Source organism: Callorhinus ursinus, unplaced genomic scaffold (assembly GCF_003265705.2).
Source record: "Callorhinus ursinus isolate GAN/ISIS: 27379988/994484 unplaced genomic scaffold, GSC_fseal_2.0 scaffold4, whole genome shotgun sequence".
In the NCBI taxonomy this organism is placed as follows: domain Eukaryota; kingdom Metazoa; phylum Chordata; class Mammalia; order Carnivora; family Otariidae; genus Callorhinus; species Callorhinus ursinus.
In genome coordinates, this window is record NW_027397066.1 from 128352979 (window position 1) to 128373700 (window position 20722).

General features: G+C 37.8%; 1 protein-coding gene across 9 annotated transcripts in view; it reads left to right on the top strand.

The window, feature by feature from the left end:
* ARFIP1 (ARF interacting protein 1) overlaps positions 1-20722 on the top strand; it is a 128964-nt gene that overhangs the window by 10441 nt on the left and 97801 nt on the right. For 5 of the 9 annotated variants that reach the window (XM_025874324.2, XM_025874334.2, XM_025874332.2 and 2 more), the window contains one exon: positions 2491-2570. The exons of the other annotated variants lie outside the window; for them this stretch is intronic. In XM_025874324.2, coding sequence (XP_025730109.1) covers positions 2493-2570 — 78 coding nt within the window. In that variant the 5' untranslated portion in view covers positions 2491-2492. Of the gene's footprint in view, positions 1-2490; positions 2571-20722 lie in introns of those variants that run through there. 9 annotated transcript variants of the gene reach the window in all.

Sequence of the window (20722 nt, forward strand, 5' to 3'; positions counted from 1 at the left end):
GAACAAAACACAGATCTAGTAATTATCTCTGTAATTCTCAGAAATTTGATTTCCTGTTTCCCTATATGCCTAGGGTTATTTGGTCTTTTCTTGAGCTGGATAATAATGATATATTTTCCTAATTGGTGCTGCTGATGAATACAGGGGGAAGAGATGATAACTCCTGTTTTGCTTTTTTCACTTAACAGTATGTCCTGGAAATCACTCCGTATCATAGAAATCTTCCTCTTTTTTTTTTTTTACAGTTGCATAGTACTCCATTCTTTGGATGTACCATAGTTTATTCAGTCATTTTCCTATGTACAGACATTTAGACTGTTTCTCATATTTTGCATTTATGAAGAATACTGCAATGTCTATGTATTTTTGTATTGTTGGAGGTGTATTCCCAGGATAGATTCCTAGAATTGAGATTGCTGGGTCCAACAGTAAATCCATATGTGATATTCTTAAGCATCACCAAAATTCCCTCCAGAATGGTTGTACCGATATGTATTCCCATCAGCAGTGTATGAGAGTGCCTGTTTTTCCTTATTTCCTCACTAACAGAATGTTTTTGTTATGTTTAAAATTTTTTTGCCAGTCTAATAGGTGAGAAATGGTATCTTGGTGTTGTTTTAACTTACACTTCTCTAATTGTGAGTGAATTTGAACATTTTTATATTTTGAAGGGCCATTTTAATATCTTTTGTGTGTGTGTGAATTTTCCGTTCATGTCTTTTTCCTGCTCTCAATCTGGTTTTTATGTTTTTTCTTTAAGAATTCTTTACAGTAGTCTCCCCTTATCTGTGGGGGATACATTCCAAAACCTCCAGTGGATGCCTAAAAGTGTGAATAGTACCAAACCCTATATATACTGTGTTTTTCCTACACAATACATATCTATGATAAAGTTTAATTTATCAATTAGGCATGTTCAGAGATTAATAACAGGGATGCCTGGGTGCCTCAGTCGGTTAAGCGTCTGCCTTCAGCTCAGGTTATGATCCCAGAGTCCTGGGATCAAGTCCTGCATCAGGCTCCCTGCTCAGTGGTGAACCTGCTTCTCCCTCTGCCTGCAGCTCCCCCTGGTTGTGTGTGCGCTCTCTCACTCTCACTCTCTCTCTGACAGATAAATAAGTAAATAATCTTAAAAAAAAAAAGATTAACAACAGTAATAAAGTGGAACAATTATAACAATATACTGTAATAAAAGTTATGTGAATGTGGTCTCCTTCTCTCTCAAAATATCTTATTGTACTGTACTGTACTCACCTTCTTCCTGGGGTGATGTGAGGTGATAAAATGCCCATGTGATGAGATGAAGTTGAGGTGAGTGACGTAGATGTTGTGACGTAGTGTTAGGTTGCTGTTGATCTGATGACATGTCAGAAAGAGGATCATTTGCTTATCAACCACAGTTGAAACACAATGATATCCCTCAAATATACAATAGTCTCCCCTTAGCTGAGGTTTCACTTTCTCTTGTTGCAGTTAGCCAAGGTCATGATGAGAAGTTAGGTTGAGAAAGTCTCCCTTGATTCCTTTCTCCTTGAATGTTGCATTTTGAATGGATGTTGAATTTTGTCAAAAGATCTCTCAACATCTGTGAAGAAAACTTTATTCTTTCCCTTAGATTTATGAATACAGTTTATATTAATAGATTTTTTAATTGAACTAGTCTTGTATTCCTGGGATAAATCCCCTCTGTTCATGTTGTATTTTCCTAATGTGGTATTGGGTTTGGTTTACAAACTGAAATTGTAAAATTGTTCCCTCCTGTGTATTTCAAAAGTAAAAATTTGTTTCTTTGTATTATAGTACCTAACATGGTGCCTTGTAATTATTTATTTGTTTCCTTGATTAGATTCAGAGTACTTGTAGAATGTGAATTAGATTTTACTCTTCTTTCTCCTTAGTGCCTAGCAGAGTTCTTCATAAATAGTTGGTGTTCTCTAAATGTTTTTGAATAAATTTGAAGCAGAAATAGTCTGTTAAACTCTTTTTTATTAAACTTTTATTTAATGAAATTTGGATATAGTGTTTCACTTAGAGAATGACCAGTCATATCTGTTATCAGTTCAAAAGAGCACTGGCCAGGAAAGTAGAAGAGGTCTGAGTTCTGGTCTAAAACTTTGGGTTTATGGAGGCCATGAATAACTAATATTTTGGTTTCAGATATCTTTGGATATGAGTTTTTTCATCTGTCAAATCAAGTTGACCCTCTGATCTTTTAAATTTTGTTTCATATCTAAAATGTATGAAGTTATTTCTTAATCATTGGGGTCTGTATTTACATTCTACATACTTTTTTTTTAATTTTTGCTTTTTAGAATTGTTTACCTGTTATAATCAGTAGATACTCATGTGGTTATAGATCATCTTGCAAAGCACATTCTTACTGCAAATAAATTAGTTATGTTACGGAATATTTGTTTAAGAATATTGGTGAGATTATACAGCTTTTTTAACTAAATTATTTAATGTGTGCTTAACACATTTTACTTTTAGGTATGTCTGACTGCAGCAATGATACTACAACTCTTGGTGCATCTAAACCAGGCACAGAAGAAGTCAAGTCTAATTCTGAGGTGATTGGGTGGTATTTCTATGCTTTTTGAAATCAGCCCATCTCAATCAAAGTTTTAGACTGTCCAAATTGACTCAGTTGATCTAAACATGTGTCATTCTGAATAAACTCTTTTACACACATAGACACAGGAAAGGAGTGGGAAGAGAGAGATTTCTTCAAAAACGGGGAAGTAAGTTGCTATTTACTTTTGGGCATCTGAAATTCTAGAATATACTTGTCACATAAAGATGAATGTAAAAGTTGAGGTCAAAGTATAGCTTTTAATTGTTATATTTATTTATTTATTTTTAAGATTTTCTTAGGGGGGAGAGAGAGAGCGAGCGCACAAGCAGTGGGGAGCAGCAGGCAGAGGGAGAAGCAGGCTCCCCACTGAGCAGGGAGCCTCATGCAGGACTTGATCCCAGGAGCCTGGGTCTGTGACCTGAGCCAAAGGCAGACATTTAACTGACTGAGCCACCCAGGCGTCCCTATAGTTTTTAACTTAAACATGAAATTTTCTATTGAAATAATATAGTAATAGGTTCATATTGAACCTGTCTACTTCCATATACTGTCTTTAGTTAGGTATGCATCAGAATCCCAAGTATAGAGTTAAAAAAAAAAAAAAAAAAAAACCTGAGTTCTGAACTTTGCTTTTGACTCACTGAATCTAAAGCTACAGTGATAGGTACCAGGTCATATGGGTTTTTGGGTTTTTTTTCTTTTTGGAAGTTCTACAAATGATTCTAATCACTTCTCTGATGGTTCAATGAACCACTAGTTCATTAGAGTAAAGAGAAAAATATGGAAAAAGTTAATTTTATATTAAATTTAAGTTATCAGATGTTTTTAAATACCTAATACTAGTAAAGCCTCTCATGTTTATAGTGTGTAACGATTTATAGAGTAGCACTTTCATATTGTCCCATTTTGAACCTTAGAACAGTTTGGTATCATTCAGATAGGTACTAGAACAGCTGTTATTTCCCCACTTATTTGTTGAACATACTTCGCTTTCAGAGATAGTGACTGACTTAGAGGAATTGGCAAGGCTAGAACACCACGTGGGGTCTTCTGACTCCAGATACAGTGTTTCTGAACCAGGTTGCCATCAGTATATATGAACAATGCCAGGCACAGTATTTCTTCAACTAAGCCAAGTCACTGTGAGTCTGTATGAAAGCTTTAACATGGGATTTAGAGCTAGATAATTTAATTTTAGTCCAAAAGTCAGAGATGAGTTCTGGTTGGCAAAAATGTATTACCTATGGAGGGTTTAGGATTCTTTGTGATTTAAAATAGTTTGGTTATTTACTGTTTGTCAAAACAATGTTTTAATTGTATTTAGTTCAGAGAAACTAGGGAATTATGTGTACTGTATTTATCTTAACTCATGGATTTGATTTTTTATGATAAGATCTCTGAATCTAAACTGTTGAGAAATGATCAGAGGAAGTTTGATGCTTGTGAGCTACAGGAAGGATTGGCAGCCCAGCCAATGATAAGATTCATAATAAATGAAAGTATTGTATTTGTGGTTTACCACTGAGTTTCGGCTGTGTGAATGTCACTCACATAGATGTTAAACTAGAAGTTTCTTGCTCTTTTAATAGAGAGTTAAACCTGAATGATGATGATCTGAAGGAAACTACGGCCAAGTAATTGTTGTGAAAATTTGTATGTATATTAACATTAAAATCCATGTTATGGGGGCGTCTGGGTGGCTCCGTCATTAAGCGTCTGCCTTCGGCTCAGGTCATGATCCCAGAGTCCTGGGATCGAGCCCCAAGTCACGTTCCCTGCTCCGCGGGAAGCTTGCTTTTCCCTCTCCCACTCTCCCTGCTTGTGTTCCCTCTCTCGCTGTGTCTTTCTCTGTCAAATAAATAAATAAAATCTTTAAAAAAATCCATGTTATGCATTCCCTGCTTTTTAGCCATATCCAAAGTGCAGTGTTCACAGGAAATATTAGGCCGGGCACGGTGGTGCGGGCCTGTAGTCCCAGCTACTCGGGAGGCTGAGGCAGGAGGATCGCTTGAGCCCAAGAGTTCTGGGCTGTAGTGCGCTATGCCGATCGGGTGTCCGCACTAAGTTCGGCATCAATATGGTGACCTCCCGGGAGCGGGGGACCACCAGGTTGCCTAAGGAGGGGTGAACCGGCCCAGGTTGGAAACGGAGCAGATCACAGGAAATATGAGGATTTATTTATTTATTTTTTAAAGATTTTATTTATTTATTTGAGAGAGAGAGAATGAGAGATAGAGAGCATGAGAGGGAAGAGGGTCAGAGGGAGAAGCAGACTCCCTGCTGAGCAGGGAGCCCAATGTGGGACTCGATCCCAGGACTCCAGGATCATGACCTGAGCCGGAGGCAGTCGCTTAACCAACTGAACCACCCAGGCGCCCGAAATATTAGGATTTAAAAAAAAAAAAAAAAAGATCAGGTGTGTGAATATAGTCTGAATTTATGTCCAAATTTAAAAGTACTGTGTGAGTTTACAGTTAACCAAAGAAAGATTTAGGGATATTTTTGACTTTAAAATTCCCCGTTTATGGTGTGCCTGGATGGCACAGTTGGTTAGGCTTCCAGCTCTTGGTTTCATCTCAGATTGTGATCTTGGGTTGTGAGATCGAGCCCTGCATCAAGCTCCATGCTCAGCGTGGAATCTGCTTAGGACTCTCTCTCCCTCTCCCTCTGTCCCTCCTTCCCTGCACACGCGTATGCGTGCGCTCTGTCTCAAATAAATAAATCTTTAAAATTCCCCATTTACACTGGGTATAAGACTGATGAATCACTGACCTCTACCTCTGAAACCAATAATACATAATATGCTAATTAATTGAATTTAAATTTAAAAAAATAAAATTCCCCATTTATTTGTATTCTGCTAACTTGAATCTGCTCTTTTTCAAAATCCAGATGAAAACATTTTTGGGGGGTCAGATTTGCTTACAAGAATTTTTCCTTGAATATATCTCTATATGTATTATGGCAGTTAACTTCTTAAATGTTCTATGCAGCAAACTTAAGTAATTCGGACTGATCTTCAAGCTTGGTGCATGACTGGTGATCAGTTTGATGAATGAATTAATTCTCGCTACTAGTATAAAGGATATATGGATATTGGTTTCTTAGGAATAGAGTATTGAGGACATGGGTGATAGTCTTGATATCTTTAAAAGCAAAACAACAACAGCAAGGGGGTTGCTGGGTGGCTTAATCAGTTAAGCGTCTGAATCTTGGTTTTGGCTCAGGTCATGATCTCGCTCTCCTGGGATCGAGCCCTGTATGCAGCTGCTCACTCAGTGTGGAGCCTGCTTCAGATTCTTTTTCCCTCCCCCTCTCCTTTTTTTTTTTTTAAAAGATTTTATTTATTTATTTGAGAGAGAGAATGAGGTAGAGAGAGAGAGCATGAGACGGGGGAGGGTCAGAGGGAGAAGCAGACTCCCTGCTGAGCAGGGAGCCCGATGTGGGACTCGATCCTGGGACTCCAGGATCATGACCTGAGCCGAAGGCAGTCGCTTAACCAACTGAGCCACCCAGGCGCCCCTCCCCCTCTCCTTCTTCCCACTGGCTCGCACTCCCTCTCTCTCTCAAATAAATATACAGAATCCTTAAAAACAACAGCAAAAACTCCAGCTTCTTGAACTGAGCCAAAAACACTGTCAATCCTGAGCAGAAAGAAACTTAAAAAGTTCATTTAAGTTCTGTAAGGTGAATTGCCTTGCTCATGATCATTCAGCTAGTTAATTATAGAACCTAGGGTGATTTTCTAGCTCTCAACCAAAAGAGCTGTTAAAATATCCATCTCATCAGTGACCATAAAAATGCTTTCTTCTTTTAATGTGTGTGTGTGTTTTAATGACATCAGTTTTTTTCTTTTTAAATTAAAAAAAAAAAAAAGAAGAAGAAAACATGAGCTTGGCTTGCTTTATACTCTAGTCCAGTCTTGATTACAGCAGATGAAGGTGGATTTTTTTCTTTGTGTTTTTAATATTTAAACTTTGTACCTTGAAATGTGTTTAAACTGCTGATTCTGTATCTGTAGAAGAAATAATGGTTTAATAGGCACCATTCACAGAGAGTCTGTTAGGTGCTAGACACTGTACTGGGTTTTACATATGTACTATCTCATTTAATACTATAATAACCCTGTTTGCATTTGAGGTATTCTCCCTCATTTTACAGATTAGGCAACAAACATAGCTAATGAGGAACAGAGCTGTGATTTAAACCCAAATAAAAGTGGAAAATATGAGTAAATTTAAACTAAATAGGGAAAAAATTATTTAAAGGTAGAAGCAAGGATATTGGGAAAAAAGCAAATAGGTATATTTTTAACAATAAAAAAGGAAAGAAAGAAAAGTAAGTGTATTAGGTATTAGCATGTTTTAGGGTTATTGCCTGAATTCTTCTTTTCTGTCTGCCCTTCAGTATAGTAACACTAATACATATTCCAATTTCTAATGTCCAAAAAATATATACAAAAATTTGTGTTTTTCTTTTAATATGCTACGAAGGGAATGCAGATCCTGCATTCAAGACATGTTGATTAATAGAGGAAATTTTAAAATAAATAAAATGTGGAGTAATAATGTCTTTAGAGTGATACAAATAAAGAATTGTGACAGTTCAGAGGAGTATCAGCCAGAAACATCACTGCAGGTGGCATTTTACACTGAGTCTTAGAGTGTGAGTAGAATTTGAGCATATGAGTGATGATGGTCACTGTTTGAGCAAAGGCATAGAGAAAGGAAATTGAGAGACGTGTTTGGGAAAGTGTGAATAATTAAGTTTGATTTAATAGGGTATCTGAAGAAGTATAATTGATGGAAAGAAGATAGTCCAGGTCATGAAAGGATTTTGAGTGTCAAGAGGAGTTTGCTTTTATGTTGGAAGCATACTGAGGGAGACAGAAGTTAAACATATACATAAATAGGGGCACCTGGGTGGCTCAGTTTGGTTAAGCATCTGTCTTCAGCTCACGTCATGATCCCGGGGTCCTGGAATCTAGCTTCAATTTGAGACGGGGCTCCTTGCTTAGTGGGGAGTTGTCTTCTCCGTCTCTGTTTGCCCCTCCTCCCCCACTCATGTACACACTCTTTCTGTCTCAAATAAATAAAATCTTTAAAAAAATACATAAGTGATTTTATAATTAATGTAGTCTTTACTGCTATAAAGCAGGTTAAGGGGCTAAAGAGTGATGAAAACTGCAGATTTGCATTGGTTGGTCAGGGAAGGCCCTTCTTAGATGATGTTTTAGCAAAAACCTGAATGAAAATCTGGAAATATGAACTTTCCAGAAAGAGGAAACAAGGGCAAAAATAAGATTGGTGTGTTTGAGGAACAGTGGTAAGGGCTCTGTGGCTGGAACTGAGTGTCACTGAGGAAAGAGTGGGAGGAAATGTGGTTCAGGTGGTAGCTGCAGCTGAGATTGGCTTGATATAGAAATGAGAATGACAGAGGATGAGAAAGTTGGGAGAAGATTTGAAATGCAGTGGTCAGATAGCACCTGGTAGAAAATATAAGACAAATTAGGTGTTGATACTAATATATTATAACATTTTTAAGGGAAGCTTGCAACGTGTGAAATAAAGATTAAATAGTAAATGAATTTGGGGAGGAGGAGCAAGATGGCGGAGGAGTAGGAGACCTAAATTTGTCTGGTCCCAGGAATTCAGCTAGATAGGTATCCAACCATTCTGAACACCTACAAACTCAACAGGAGATCGAAGAAAAGAATAGCAGCAACTCTGAACAGAAAAGCAACCACTTTCTGGAAGGTCTCCTCTGATTTGTTTAGTGTATATTTTTCTGGAGTTATTACCCTTTTAGCATTTTGTTCTCTCATTCATCTATTCTCTGGACAAAATGACAAGACGGAAAAACTCACCTCAAAAAAAAAAACAAGAGGCAGTACCGACTGCCAGGGACCTAATCAATACGGACATTAGTAAGATGTTGGAACTAGAGTTCATGATGACAATTATAAAGATACTAGCTGGGCTTGAAAAAAGCGTGGAAGATACTAGAAAATCCCTTCCTGGAGAAATAAAAGAACTAAAATCTAACCAATTCGAAATCAAAAAGGCTATTAATGAGGTGCAATAAAAAATGGAGGCTCTAAATGCTAGGATAAATGAGACAGAAGAGAGAATTAGTGATATAGAAGACCAAATGATGGAGAATAAAGAAGCTGAGAAAAAGATAAACGACTACTGGATCACGAGGGCAGAATTCGAGAGATAAGTGATACCATAAGATGAAACAATATTAGAATAATTGGGATCCCAGAAGAAGAAGAAAGAGAGAGAGGGGCAGAAGGTATATTGGAGCAAATTATAGCAGATAACTTCCCTAATTTGGGGAAGGAAACAGGCATCAAAATCCAGGAGGCACAGAGAACCCCCCTCAAATGAATAAAAATAGATCAACACCCTGACATCTAATAGTAAAACTTACAAGTCTCAGAGACAAAGAGAAAATCCTGAAAGCAGTTTGGGACAAGAGGTCTGTAACCTACAACAGTAGAAATACTAGATTGGCAGCAGACCTATCCACAGAGACCTGGCAGGCCAGAAAGGACTGGCATGGTATCTTCAGAGCACTAAACGAGAAAAATATGCAGCCAAGAATACTGTATCCAGCTAGACTGTCACTGAAAATTGAAGGAGAGATAAAAAGCTTCCAGGACAAACAAAAACGAAAGGAATTTGCAAACACGAAACCAGCCCTCCAAGAAATATTGAAAGGCGTCCTCTAAGCAAAGTGAGAGCCTAAAAGTAACATAGACCAGAAAGGAATAGAGACAATATACAGTAACAGTCACCTTACAGGCAATACAATGGCACTAAATTCATATCTTTCAATAGTTACCCTGAATGTAAATGGGCTAAATGCCCCAATCAAAAGACACAGGCTATCAGATTGGATTAAAAAACAAGACCCATCGATATGCTGCCTGCAAGAGATTCCTTTTAGACCCAAAGACACCTCCAGATTGAAAGTGAGGGGGTAGAAAACCATTTACCATGCTAATGGACATCAAAAGAAAGCTGGGGGCAATCCTTATATCAGACAAATTAGGTTTTAAACCAAGGACTATAATAAGAGATGTGGAAGGACACTATATCCTACTTAAAGGGTCTATCCAACAAGATCTAACAGTTGTAAATATCTGTGCCCCTACTATGGGAGCAGCCAGTTATATAAGCCAATTAATAACAAAATCAAAGAAACACATCAACAACAATACAATAATAGTAGGGGACTTTAATACCCCCCTGACTGAAATGGACAGATCATCTAGGCAAAAGATCAACAAGGAAATAAAGGCTTTAAATGACACACTGGACCAAATGTATATTCAGAACATATATATATATATATATTCAGATATATTCACAGATATATTCAGAACATTCCATCCCAAAGCAACAGAATACACATTCTCCTCTAGTGCCCATGGAACATTCTCCAGAGTAGATCACATCCTAGGTCACAAATCAGGACTCAACCAGTACCAAAAGTTTGGGATCATTCCCTGTATATTTTTGGATCACAGTGCTTTGAAACTAGAACTCAGTCATAAGAGGAAAGTCGGAAGGAACTCAAATACATGGAGGCTAAAGAGCATCCTACTAAAGAATGGATGGGTCAACCAGGAAATTAAAGAAGAATTTAAAAACTTCATGGAAACCAATGAAAATGAAAACACAACTGTTCAAAATCTTTGGGATACAGCAAAGGCAGTCCTAAGAGGAAAGTATTACAGCAATACAAGCCTTTCTGAAGAAACAAGAAAGGTCTCAAATACACAACCTAACCCTACACCTAAAGGAGCTGGAGAAAGAACAGCAAATAAAGCCTAAACCCAGCAGGAGAAGAGAAATAATAAAGATCAGAGCAGAAATCAATGAAATAGAAACCAAAAGAACAGTAGAACAGATCAGCGAAACTAGGAGCTGGTTCTTTGACAGAATAAGATTGATAAACCCCTGGCCAGACTTATCAAAAAGAAAAGAGAAACAACCCAAATAAAAAAAATCATGAATGAAAGAGGAGAGATCACAACCAACACCAAAGAAATACAAACAATTATAAGAACATATTATGAGCAACTAGATGCCAGCAAATTAGACAATCTGGAAGAAATGGATGCATTCCTAGAGAAGTATAAACTACCACGGCTGAACCAGGAAAAAAATAAAAAACCTGAACAGACCCATAACCAGTAAGGAAATTGAAGCAGTAATCAAAAATCTCCCAACAAACAAGAGCCCAGGGCCAGATGGCTTCCCAGGGGTATTCTACCAAACATTTAAAGAAGAATTAATACCTATTCTTCTGAAACTGTTCCAAAAAATAGAAATGGAAGGAAAACTTCCAAACTCATTTTATGAGGCCAGTGTTACCTTGATCCCAAAACCAGACAAAGACCCCATCAAAAAGGAGAATTACAGACCAATATCCCTGATGAACATGGATGCAAAAATTCTCACCAAAATACTAGCCAGTGGGATCCAACAGTACATTAAAAGGATTATTCACCACAACCAAGTGGGATTTATCCCTGGGCTGCAAGGTTGGTTCAACATCTGCAAATCAATCAGTGTGATACAATACTTTCATAAAAGAAGGAACAAGAACCATATGATTCAGTAGGTTCAGAAAAAGCATTTGACAAAGTACAGCATCCTTTCTTGATTAAAACTCTTCAGAGTGTAGGGATAGAGGGTACATACCTCAATATCATAAAAACCATCTATGAAAAACCCACAGCTAGTATCATTCTCAGTGGGGAAAAACTGAGAGCTTTTCCCCTAAGGTCAGGAACATGGCAGGGATGTCCACTATTACCACTGCTATTCAACATAGTATTAGCCTCAGCTATCAGACAACAAAAAGAAATCAAAGGCATCCGAAATGGCAAAGAAGTCAAACTCTCACTCTTTGCTGATGATATGATCCTTTATGTGGAAAACCCAAAAGACTCCACCCCAAAACTGCTAGAACTCATACAGGAATTCAGTAAAGTGGCAGGATATAAAATCAATCTACAGAAATCAGTGACATTTCTATACACTACCACCAAGACAGAAGAAAGAGAAATTAAGGAGTCGATCCCATTTACAATTGCACCCAAAACCATGAGATACCTAGGACTAAATCTAACCAAAGAGGCAAAGAATCTGTACTCAGAAAACTATAGAATACTCATGAAAGAACTTGAGGAAGACACAAAGAAATGGAAAAACGTTCCATGCTCATGGATTGGAAGAACAAATATTGTGAAGATGTCAGTGCTACCTAGAGGAATCTACACATTCAGTGCAATCCCTATCAAAATACCATCCACTTTTTTCAACGAAAGGGAACAAATAATCCTAAAATTTGTATGGAACCAGAAGAGACCCCGAATAGCCAGAGGAATGTTGAAAAAGAAAAGCAAAGCTGGTGGCATAACAATTCCGGACTCCAAGCTCTATTATAAAGCTGTAGTCATCAAGACAGTATGGTACTGGCACAAAAACAGACACACAGATCAGTGGAACAGAATCGAGAGCCCAGAAATGGACCCTCAACTCTATGGTCAACTAATCTTTGACAAAGCAGGAAAGAATGTCCAATGGAAAAAAAACAGTCTCTTCAACAAGTGGTGTTGGGAAAATTGGACAGCCACATGCAGAAGAATGAAACTGGACCATTTCCTTACACCAAACACAAAAATAGACTCAAAATGGATGAAAGACCTCAGTGTGAGACAGGAGTCCATCAAAATCCTAGAGGAGAACACAGGCAGCAACCTCTTCGACCTCAGCCGCAGCAACTTCTTCCTAGACATACTGCCTTTCAAGGCAAGGGAAGCAAGGGCAAAAATGAACTATTGGGACTTCATCAAGATTAAAAGCTTTTGCATAGCAAAGGAAACAGTCCACAAAACCAAAAGACAGCCAACAGAATGGGAGAAGATATTTGCAAATGACATATCAGATAAAGGGCTAGTATCCAAAATCTATAAAGAACTTTTCAAACTCAACACCCAAAGAACAAATAATCCAATCAAGAAATGGGCAGAAGACATGAACAGACATTTTTCCAAAGATATCCAAATGGCCAACAGACACATGAAAAAGTGCTCAACATCGCTTGGCATCAGGGAAGTCCAAATGAAAACCTCAATGAGATACCACCTCACACCAGTCAGAATGGCTAGAATTAATAAGTCAGGAAACGACAGATGTTGGCAAGGATGTGGAGAAAGGGGAACCCTCCTACGCTGTTGGTGGGAATGCAAGCTGGTGCAACCACTCTGGAAAACAGTGTGGAGGTTCCTCAAAAAATTGAAAATAGAGCTACCCTGTGACCCAGCAATTGCACTACTGGGTATTTATCCCAAACATACAAATTTAGTCATCCAAAAGGGGACATGCACCCCAATCTTTATAGCAGCAATGTCCACAATAGCCAAACTATGGAAAGAGCCAAGATGTCCTTCAACAGATGAAGGGATAAAGAAGATTTGGTGTACAGATATAGATGTAGATATAGATGCAATGGAATATGATGCAGCCATCAAAAAAATGAAATCTTGCTATTTGCAACGATGTGCATGGAACTAGAGGGTGTTATGCTAAATGAAATAAGTCAATCAGAGAAAGACAAGTATCATATGATCTCACTGATCAGAGGAATTTGAGATACAAGACAGGAGCATAGGGGAAGGGAGGAAAAAATGAAACAAGATGAAACCAGAGAGGGAGACAAACCATAAAAGACCTTAATCTCAGGAGACAAACAGGGTTGCTGGAGTGGGGGTGTGTGGGAGGGGTGGGGTGGCTGGGTGATGGACATTGGAGAGGGTATGTGCTATGGTGAGTGCTGTGAATTGTGTAAGACTGATGAATCACAGACCTGTACCTCTGAAACAAATAATACATTGTATGTTTAAAAAAGAAGAAAATAGTATAGGAAAGGAAAAATGAAGGGGGGGGGGAATCAGAGGGGGAGATGAACCATGAGAGACTATGGACTCAGAAATACACTGTGGGTTTTAGAGGGGAGGAGATGGGGGGATGGGTTAGCCTGTTGATGGGTATTAAGGAGGGCACATATTGCATGGAGCACACAAGCAATGAATCGTGGAACACCACATCAAAAACTAATGATGTAATGTATGGTGACTAACATAATAAAATTAAAAAAAAAGAAAAAATAGTAAATGAATTCCCATATACTCATCATACACATTCAATAATAATCTGGATTTTACCACATTTGCTTTAGCTATTCCTTTATAATAGGTTTGAGAGTCATCCCCCCCTTTTTTTTTAAGATTTTATTTATTTATTTGACAGAGCACAAGCAGGGGGAGCGGGAAAGGGAGAAACAGACTGCTGAGCAGGGAGCCCAATGAGGGACTCGATCCCAGGACCCTGAGATCATGACCTGATCCGAAGGCAGACACTTAACTGACTGAGCCACCAAGGCACCCAGTCATCTTCCTTTTAAAATCATGAAATTGCCAAGAAAGATAGAATAAAATAAAAAAGAACAAAGCTACAGACAATAACATTTGGATTCACTTTCAACTCTGTCTTGATATTGGTCTGTTTTAGAAAAGTATAGTGAGGATACCCATGGTGAAAAAGTTAGCAAGCATAGGTGTGCTGGTAAGTATTAGTGTTGATGGACCTATTCCAATATTTGTCCTATTGGAGCTGAGCTGAAACCAGTGTGCTATAGTTATGACATCTTTATGTAATATGGTGTTTTCAGTTTTCCCAGCAATTTCCTATTTGATCCTTACGATATATAGTAAGGTTAATAATCTCATTTTATAAGGAGGAAATTGAAACTTGGGAAAATAAAGTGACTTTGATAAACTTATAAAAAGGGGTAAGGCTAGTCCTTAAATCCATGTTTCCTGATATGTTGGCTCATTCTGAAACTTCATGCAGGAGGTTTATTCACCTAACACTTTTGAACCATGCTGAGTTAACACTTCATAATAAATACATTAACTATTTTTTAAAGAAGGTCATATTTTTACTAATGTAGAAGGAAATTTCAAAAACTGAATTATGAGTTTAATATAATTGCTTTCTCTTTTTGTAGGCAAACAAAAATGTAAATAATTTCATTTGACACAGAAGGCATTTGTGCTTTTTGTATTGGAACAAAGTATGGTCTCTGTTGACATGCATATAATTCGTCCACTAAACACTGCAACCTTCATTGTTTGAAGCCATGACTGGAACAATTAGAGTTAAATATTTTGGCTACTTTCTTTTCTTTTTGCACACTGTTCACTTTCTTTGTTGCTCTTTTGTCTCAGATTGACTGGAATTAACAATTTAGTCCCTTAAATTAGCAGAAAAATAGCTATGTGATAGAACAATATACCTACTGAATATATGTAGCCAGTGAACTGAGCACTGGAAATATTTCACAGTACTTTTTAATGAATTTTCAAATACCTTTTTTAAAATGGTAGATTTAAGAAAGAATTGGAAAAACTTAAAGCTTATTATTATATCACTTTATTTTTGCTTGCTCAGTGGTAAATTGGAGTAAAGAACAATGTTAAATGTGTGTGTTTTAGGAGATATAGTGCCTTGTGTAGTTGCAGAAGTCCAAGACTATGACAAGTTCTTTTACATCTTTTCTAGAAAGTTTCTACCTTGTTGCTAAGCATTGTAGAAATTAAGTTTTACCATTAATAATGTAATAAATTGATAACAGGAAGAAATATATTTCCAGTATGCCTTCTCTTTCATTATTAAGATAGATTTTTAGTCTGGGTAAACATCTGTTAATGTTGTGTCTTTTATTTTCCATGGGGTGTTCACCTATAAATGCTGACTGTTATATGTAAAGCCTTTTTAAATGTTAATGTCAAGATCTATTTTGAATTAGAATTTGAAAAATATCAGTTGTGCCAGCAAGATTTACAGGAGCTTTTTTTTCTTTTAGCCTAGGTCTTCAGGAACTACAGAAAAGGCTTTAGACTAGGAGTTGAATAGAGAGGGAGAAGAGTTACTGTGCATCCTGAAGGTGAAGATGAAGTTAGTAGATACTTGGTTGCCCAGTTGGCCAAGTTGGAGAGAGTTGGAGGAGAAAATGGTATGAGAAGCAGCTGGAGGAATAGGTAGGGGTCAGACTGTAAGCAGTTTTCTGAGCCATGTTATAGCTCTTGTAGTGTTGAAAAAGCTGCTGGAGTGATGGACAGTGTTAAGTGGTTCACCAAAGGAGTGCATGGGGGGAGTAATTCTCCCCCCAATGCAGTTGGTCACATGCTTTGGAATGGGTTATCTTTATGACATTAAAGTGAGTAAGTATTAAGACTCATGGGACCCACTAGTGTAAGAAGCAGTTTATAGCATCAGGCTGCATACAGAGCCTTTCAGCTTTGACACTGTGACATTATTTGGCTAGATGATCTTTTTATTGTGGGGGGATTACCCTGTGCATTGTAGGATGTCTGGTAACATCCCTGTCCTGTACCTTGAGGATGCCAGTAACATGCCATCCCCACCATAAGAACCAGAAATGTCTCCAGACATTGAAAATGTTTGGGGGAGGGGGTGTGCAAAATCAGACCTGGTTGAGAACCATTGAGTTATTAGGATCATTGATAACACATACATATTTTCTGGCAGTTGATGCCATTTGCAATAAGAGAGTATCCTGAAGCTCCTGATTCACACATGTCCTAGCTTAATTCTGCATCTGCCCACAGTGGGGAGTAGGAAGTTCCAGGATACAGCTGTCTCTAGGACTCTGGTGTTAGTAAAAGACAGCACTAATGATATAATTGGAGGCTGATGCTACATTTTCAGTTGTTGGAAACGAGGGTCAGATAAAGACAGTGCTACTCTGTGCACAACGATATGGAAATAGAAGAAACAACAGTACAAGTTGTCAACATTAAGAAAGCAGTAGGTTTGACTCACATAAATCTGAGTGCATATATATTGGTTGGCATGACCCAGTGATGTATTTCAGTCACCTTTGGAAAGGTACTTTAATGTAGAGGTTAAAAATGGGGTCTCTGAAGCCAGACTGTCAGATTTGAATCCCAGTTTATCACTTGCTAGTTGTGTGTCAGTAAGCAAATTTCTTAATCTTTCTGTTTTCTTACCTGGAAAACAGGAATAATAATGGTACATACATTAGAAAATTATAGGGTTGAATGAGATAATGCACATGGAACAATTAGAACTAAATCAGTTAATTGTGTCTGACACATGGAAATACTCAATAAGTGTTAGCTCTTAAAAATTGTTGTAGGGCTCCATTTGCAAAAGGATACATTATTTAAATTATTTAAATTCCTTAACCTTCCTAGTCCTCAGTTTCCTCATCTGTAAATTGGGAAAATCTCATCTATTTCACAGGGCACCTGTGAGGGTTAAATGAAATAATTAACATGACGTGCTTAGCACAGTGCCTGGCATGTAGAAAGCAGTCGAAAAAGATCAGGTTTTCAGTTATTGTATTAGATTAGGGGACCATGAAGCTATCAAACAAGTTTCATAGCCTAATGTTCTGAAAAGTTTCTAAACCATTTCGTAGTTTTCACTCGATACTCAGAAACATTCATAAGACCGTTTTCCATTTATTCAGTTCTTGCAGCTCTGATGTCAGGATCTTACGTTGCAAGCAATGAAACTGACTCCAGCTCACTTATGTGGAAGAGACATTTACTAAGAGGATATGAGGTAGCTTACAGAATTGTCAGAAAGATTGGAAAACCAGAATCCAGGCTTCATACCTAGGACTCTGACACAATTGTGATTCAGCATTGTTTCAGTGAGGGTCCCAGTGCTGCCGTCACCTAGCACCAGATGTAGCAGCTCACACTGCCAGTCCCCCGAGCTGTGTGCCTAGATGCTCCCGCGAGTGCTGTGGCCACTGCTGACCCAGCATTTGATCTACCTGCAAGTTATGGCTGCTCCAGATGGAGTTCCTGGCGTCCCTCTTTCTTACCATCACTGGTTTCTGATTCCAAGTCTGGGCCAGTGCCTTTTATTTGACAGAACCTAGGTCATATGGCAGTGCCCCCAGAGCTTGGAAAACAAATAATAATAATTTATATGGTACTTCTTATAAGTCAGGCACTTTTCTAAGTACTTTATATTTCATTTTATTTTCACAACAGTGCTACAGAGTAGGTACTATTACATTTTACAGATGAGGAAAGAGAACTTCAAAAACTTGCCTAAGGTTACCTAGCTAATATGTGGAACCCAGGTAATCTGGCTCCGGATAGTTGCTTGGTTATGTGGTATTTTGAGCTTTTATATAGTAAGACACAGGCTCTACCTTTCCCTGGCCTTACAATATGGAGGCTTTCCCCAGCATTGGAAGGGAGCTGTGGCTAGGCAGCCAGAAGGATTATACACACACACACAATACTTGGGCTAAAATCTGATTTGGCAAGCTAGTTATTGCCTCGATTGCTGATTTAAAAGATCTAGGAGAAGGGTCACTGGATCTGAGAAACCGGGATTTTTTTTTTCAGTGCCATTTTTTAGATACTCTCTTAGAATGCCAGTGCTTATGATTTTCAGACTGGCTTAAATAGGGAATATATATCTGTAAATGGCACTGAGGACTGTGTAGTGATTTTTGTAGTGAGAGGGTATCAGTCTAATATATTTTTGTCATGGAGACATATTTTGGAAAACGACAAAACTTCATTTGCTCCTAGGTTGTAGAGCTGCAAGTCCTTAAAGGTGGGTACTATGATCAGGCCATAAACCTCCCCCCACCAGATTGGGCTCTCTGGGTGGATTTGGGGCTAACAGAAGAAATGGATCCTTTACGATTAGAGATGATAGAATGGAATTTTACCCTTTAAAAAAGAAAACAGTTTGAGATGAAATTTTCATATGATAAAATGCACCCATTTAAATATACAGTCCAATGAGTTTTGACAAATGTGTAAACTTGGGAACCATAATCATAATCAAGATAGATAATGTTTCCATCATCCTGAAGTTTCTGTGTCCCTTTGCAGTCAGTCTTCCCCTCCCCCTCTCTCAAGGTCACAGCTGATCTGCCATAATAGATTTTGTATGTGCTAGAATTCTATATAAGTGGAATCATTTAGTATGTCTTCTTTTGTGTCAGGCTTTTTTTTGGCTCAGCATTTTTTGAGATTAATTAACAGTTACTGCATACATAAAGAATTCATTCCTTTCTGTTGCTGAGGAATATTACATTATGTATACATGCCATAGTTTGTTTATCCATTTACCTATTGATGGACATTTTTTTCTAGTTTGGGGCTCTTATGAATAAAGCCACTATGAATATGCTGATAAAAGTCTCTTCTGGACATTTTTTTTAAATTTCTGTGGTGAATGATTAGGTGTAGAATGGCTGAGTCATATGGTTAAGTGTATATTTACTTTCATAAGAATTTGCCAAACATTTCTCCAAGTGAAGTACTTTTTTACATTCCCTCCAGTATGTAAATTATGCAAATTCCAGCTACTCTTTACCAACACTTGTCAGTCTTTTTAAACTTCAGCCCATTATAGTGGGTATATAGTTGTATCTTAATTTGGATTTAAATTTCATTTCCTTGATGATTAGTGATGTTGATCGTCTTTTCATGTACTTACCTATCACATATTTTCTTTTGTAAAGTGCCTGTTAAAATTTTAGCCATATTTTGAATTATTTGTCTTCTTATTACTAAATTGTAAGACTCATATATTATTGTAAATTATATACATATTTATATATCTTGAATACCAGTCATTTGTCAGATACATATATTACATTTATTCTCTTCCAGTCTGTGGCTTGCCTTTTCATTTTTTTTAATGGTACCTTTTGAAGACAAGTTTTTAATTTTGATGAATCCCAGGTTATCAGTGTTTCTCTTTTATTATTTTATGCTTTTTGTGTCCTAAGAAATATTTGCCTACTCCAAGATCATTATTTAATCTAATAAGCCCATTTCTGTTATAGTGATTTTGATCTCTAGCATTTCTCTTTGGTTCTTTTGTATGATTTCTGTATCTCTGTTTACGTTGCCCATCTGTTGGTGTATGCTGTCTACTTTGTCCATTGTAGCCCTTAACATATTAATCATAGTTGTTTTAAATTCCCAGTCCTATAATTCCAACATCCTTGCCATATCTGGTTGTGATGCTTGCTCTGTTTCTTCAAATTGTGTTTTTTGCCTTGGGTAGGCCTTATAATTTTTTTCTTGATAGTCAGATAGGATGTAAAAGGAATTGTTTAAGATCTTTAGCAATATGGTTGTAGAGTATGGGAGAAGGGAAGCATTATATAGCCCTGTGATTAGATCTCAATCTTTTAGTGAGCCTGTGCCTCCAGACTGTGAGCCTCACAGGTGTTTCTCAGTTTTTCTCTCCCTTGCTTAGATGGGACAAGATAGCTAGAGTGTGTTGGATTTGGTTATTTCCCTTTCTGAGGTCAGTTAGGGGCTAATTATATCCAGGCCAGTTATATTCTGGTTTCTCCTGAGGGTAGGCCTTGTTAAGAAGAACAGAGTGGTAGGGTGCCTGGGTGGCTCAGTTGGTTAAGTGTCTGCCTTTGGCTCAGGTCATGATCCCAGGGTCTGGGATCAAGCCCCGCATTGGGCTCCCTGCTTCTCCCTCTCTTTCTGCCCCTCCCCCAACTCATGCTCACTCTCTCTCTTTCTCTCCCCCCCCCACTCTTGCTCTATCTAATCTTAAAAAAAAAAAAAAAAAGACAAGTAAATTTAGTAGTAGAGGATCTTTAGAAGGTTAAAGTTAAGAGACATAAAGCCTGAAAAGTTCATTGGACCCTACTGTGAAGGACCTTATCTTAGTCCATTCTGGCTGCTATAGCAAAACACAGACAGGGTGGCTTATAAACAACAGAAGTTTAGTTCTCACAGTTCTGAAGGTTGGAAGTTTAAGATCAGGTGCTAGCAAAGTCAGATTCTGGTGAAGGCCCTCTTCTAGGGTCTTTAAGAACACTAATCCCATTCATGAGGGGCTCTACCCTCATGACCTAAGCATCTCCTAAAGGACCCACCTCCTAATACCTTCACATTGGGCATTAAGATTTTAACATGTGAATTTGGGGAGTGGGGGGTACAAATATTCAGACCATAGCAAACCTTAAGTAACATAAATCTTAGAAGAGATTCTAATTTTATTTCTA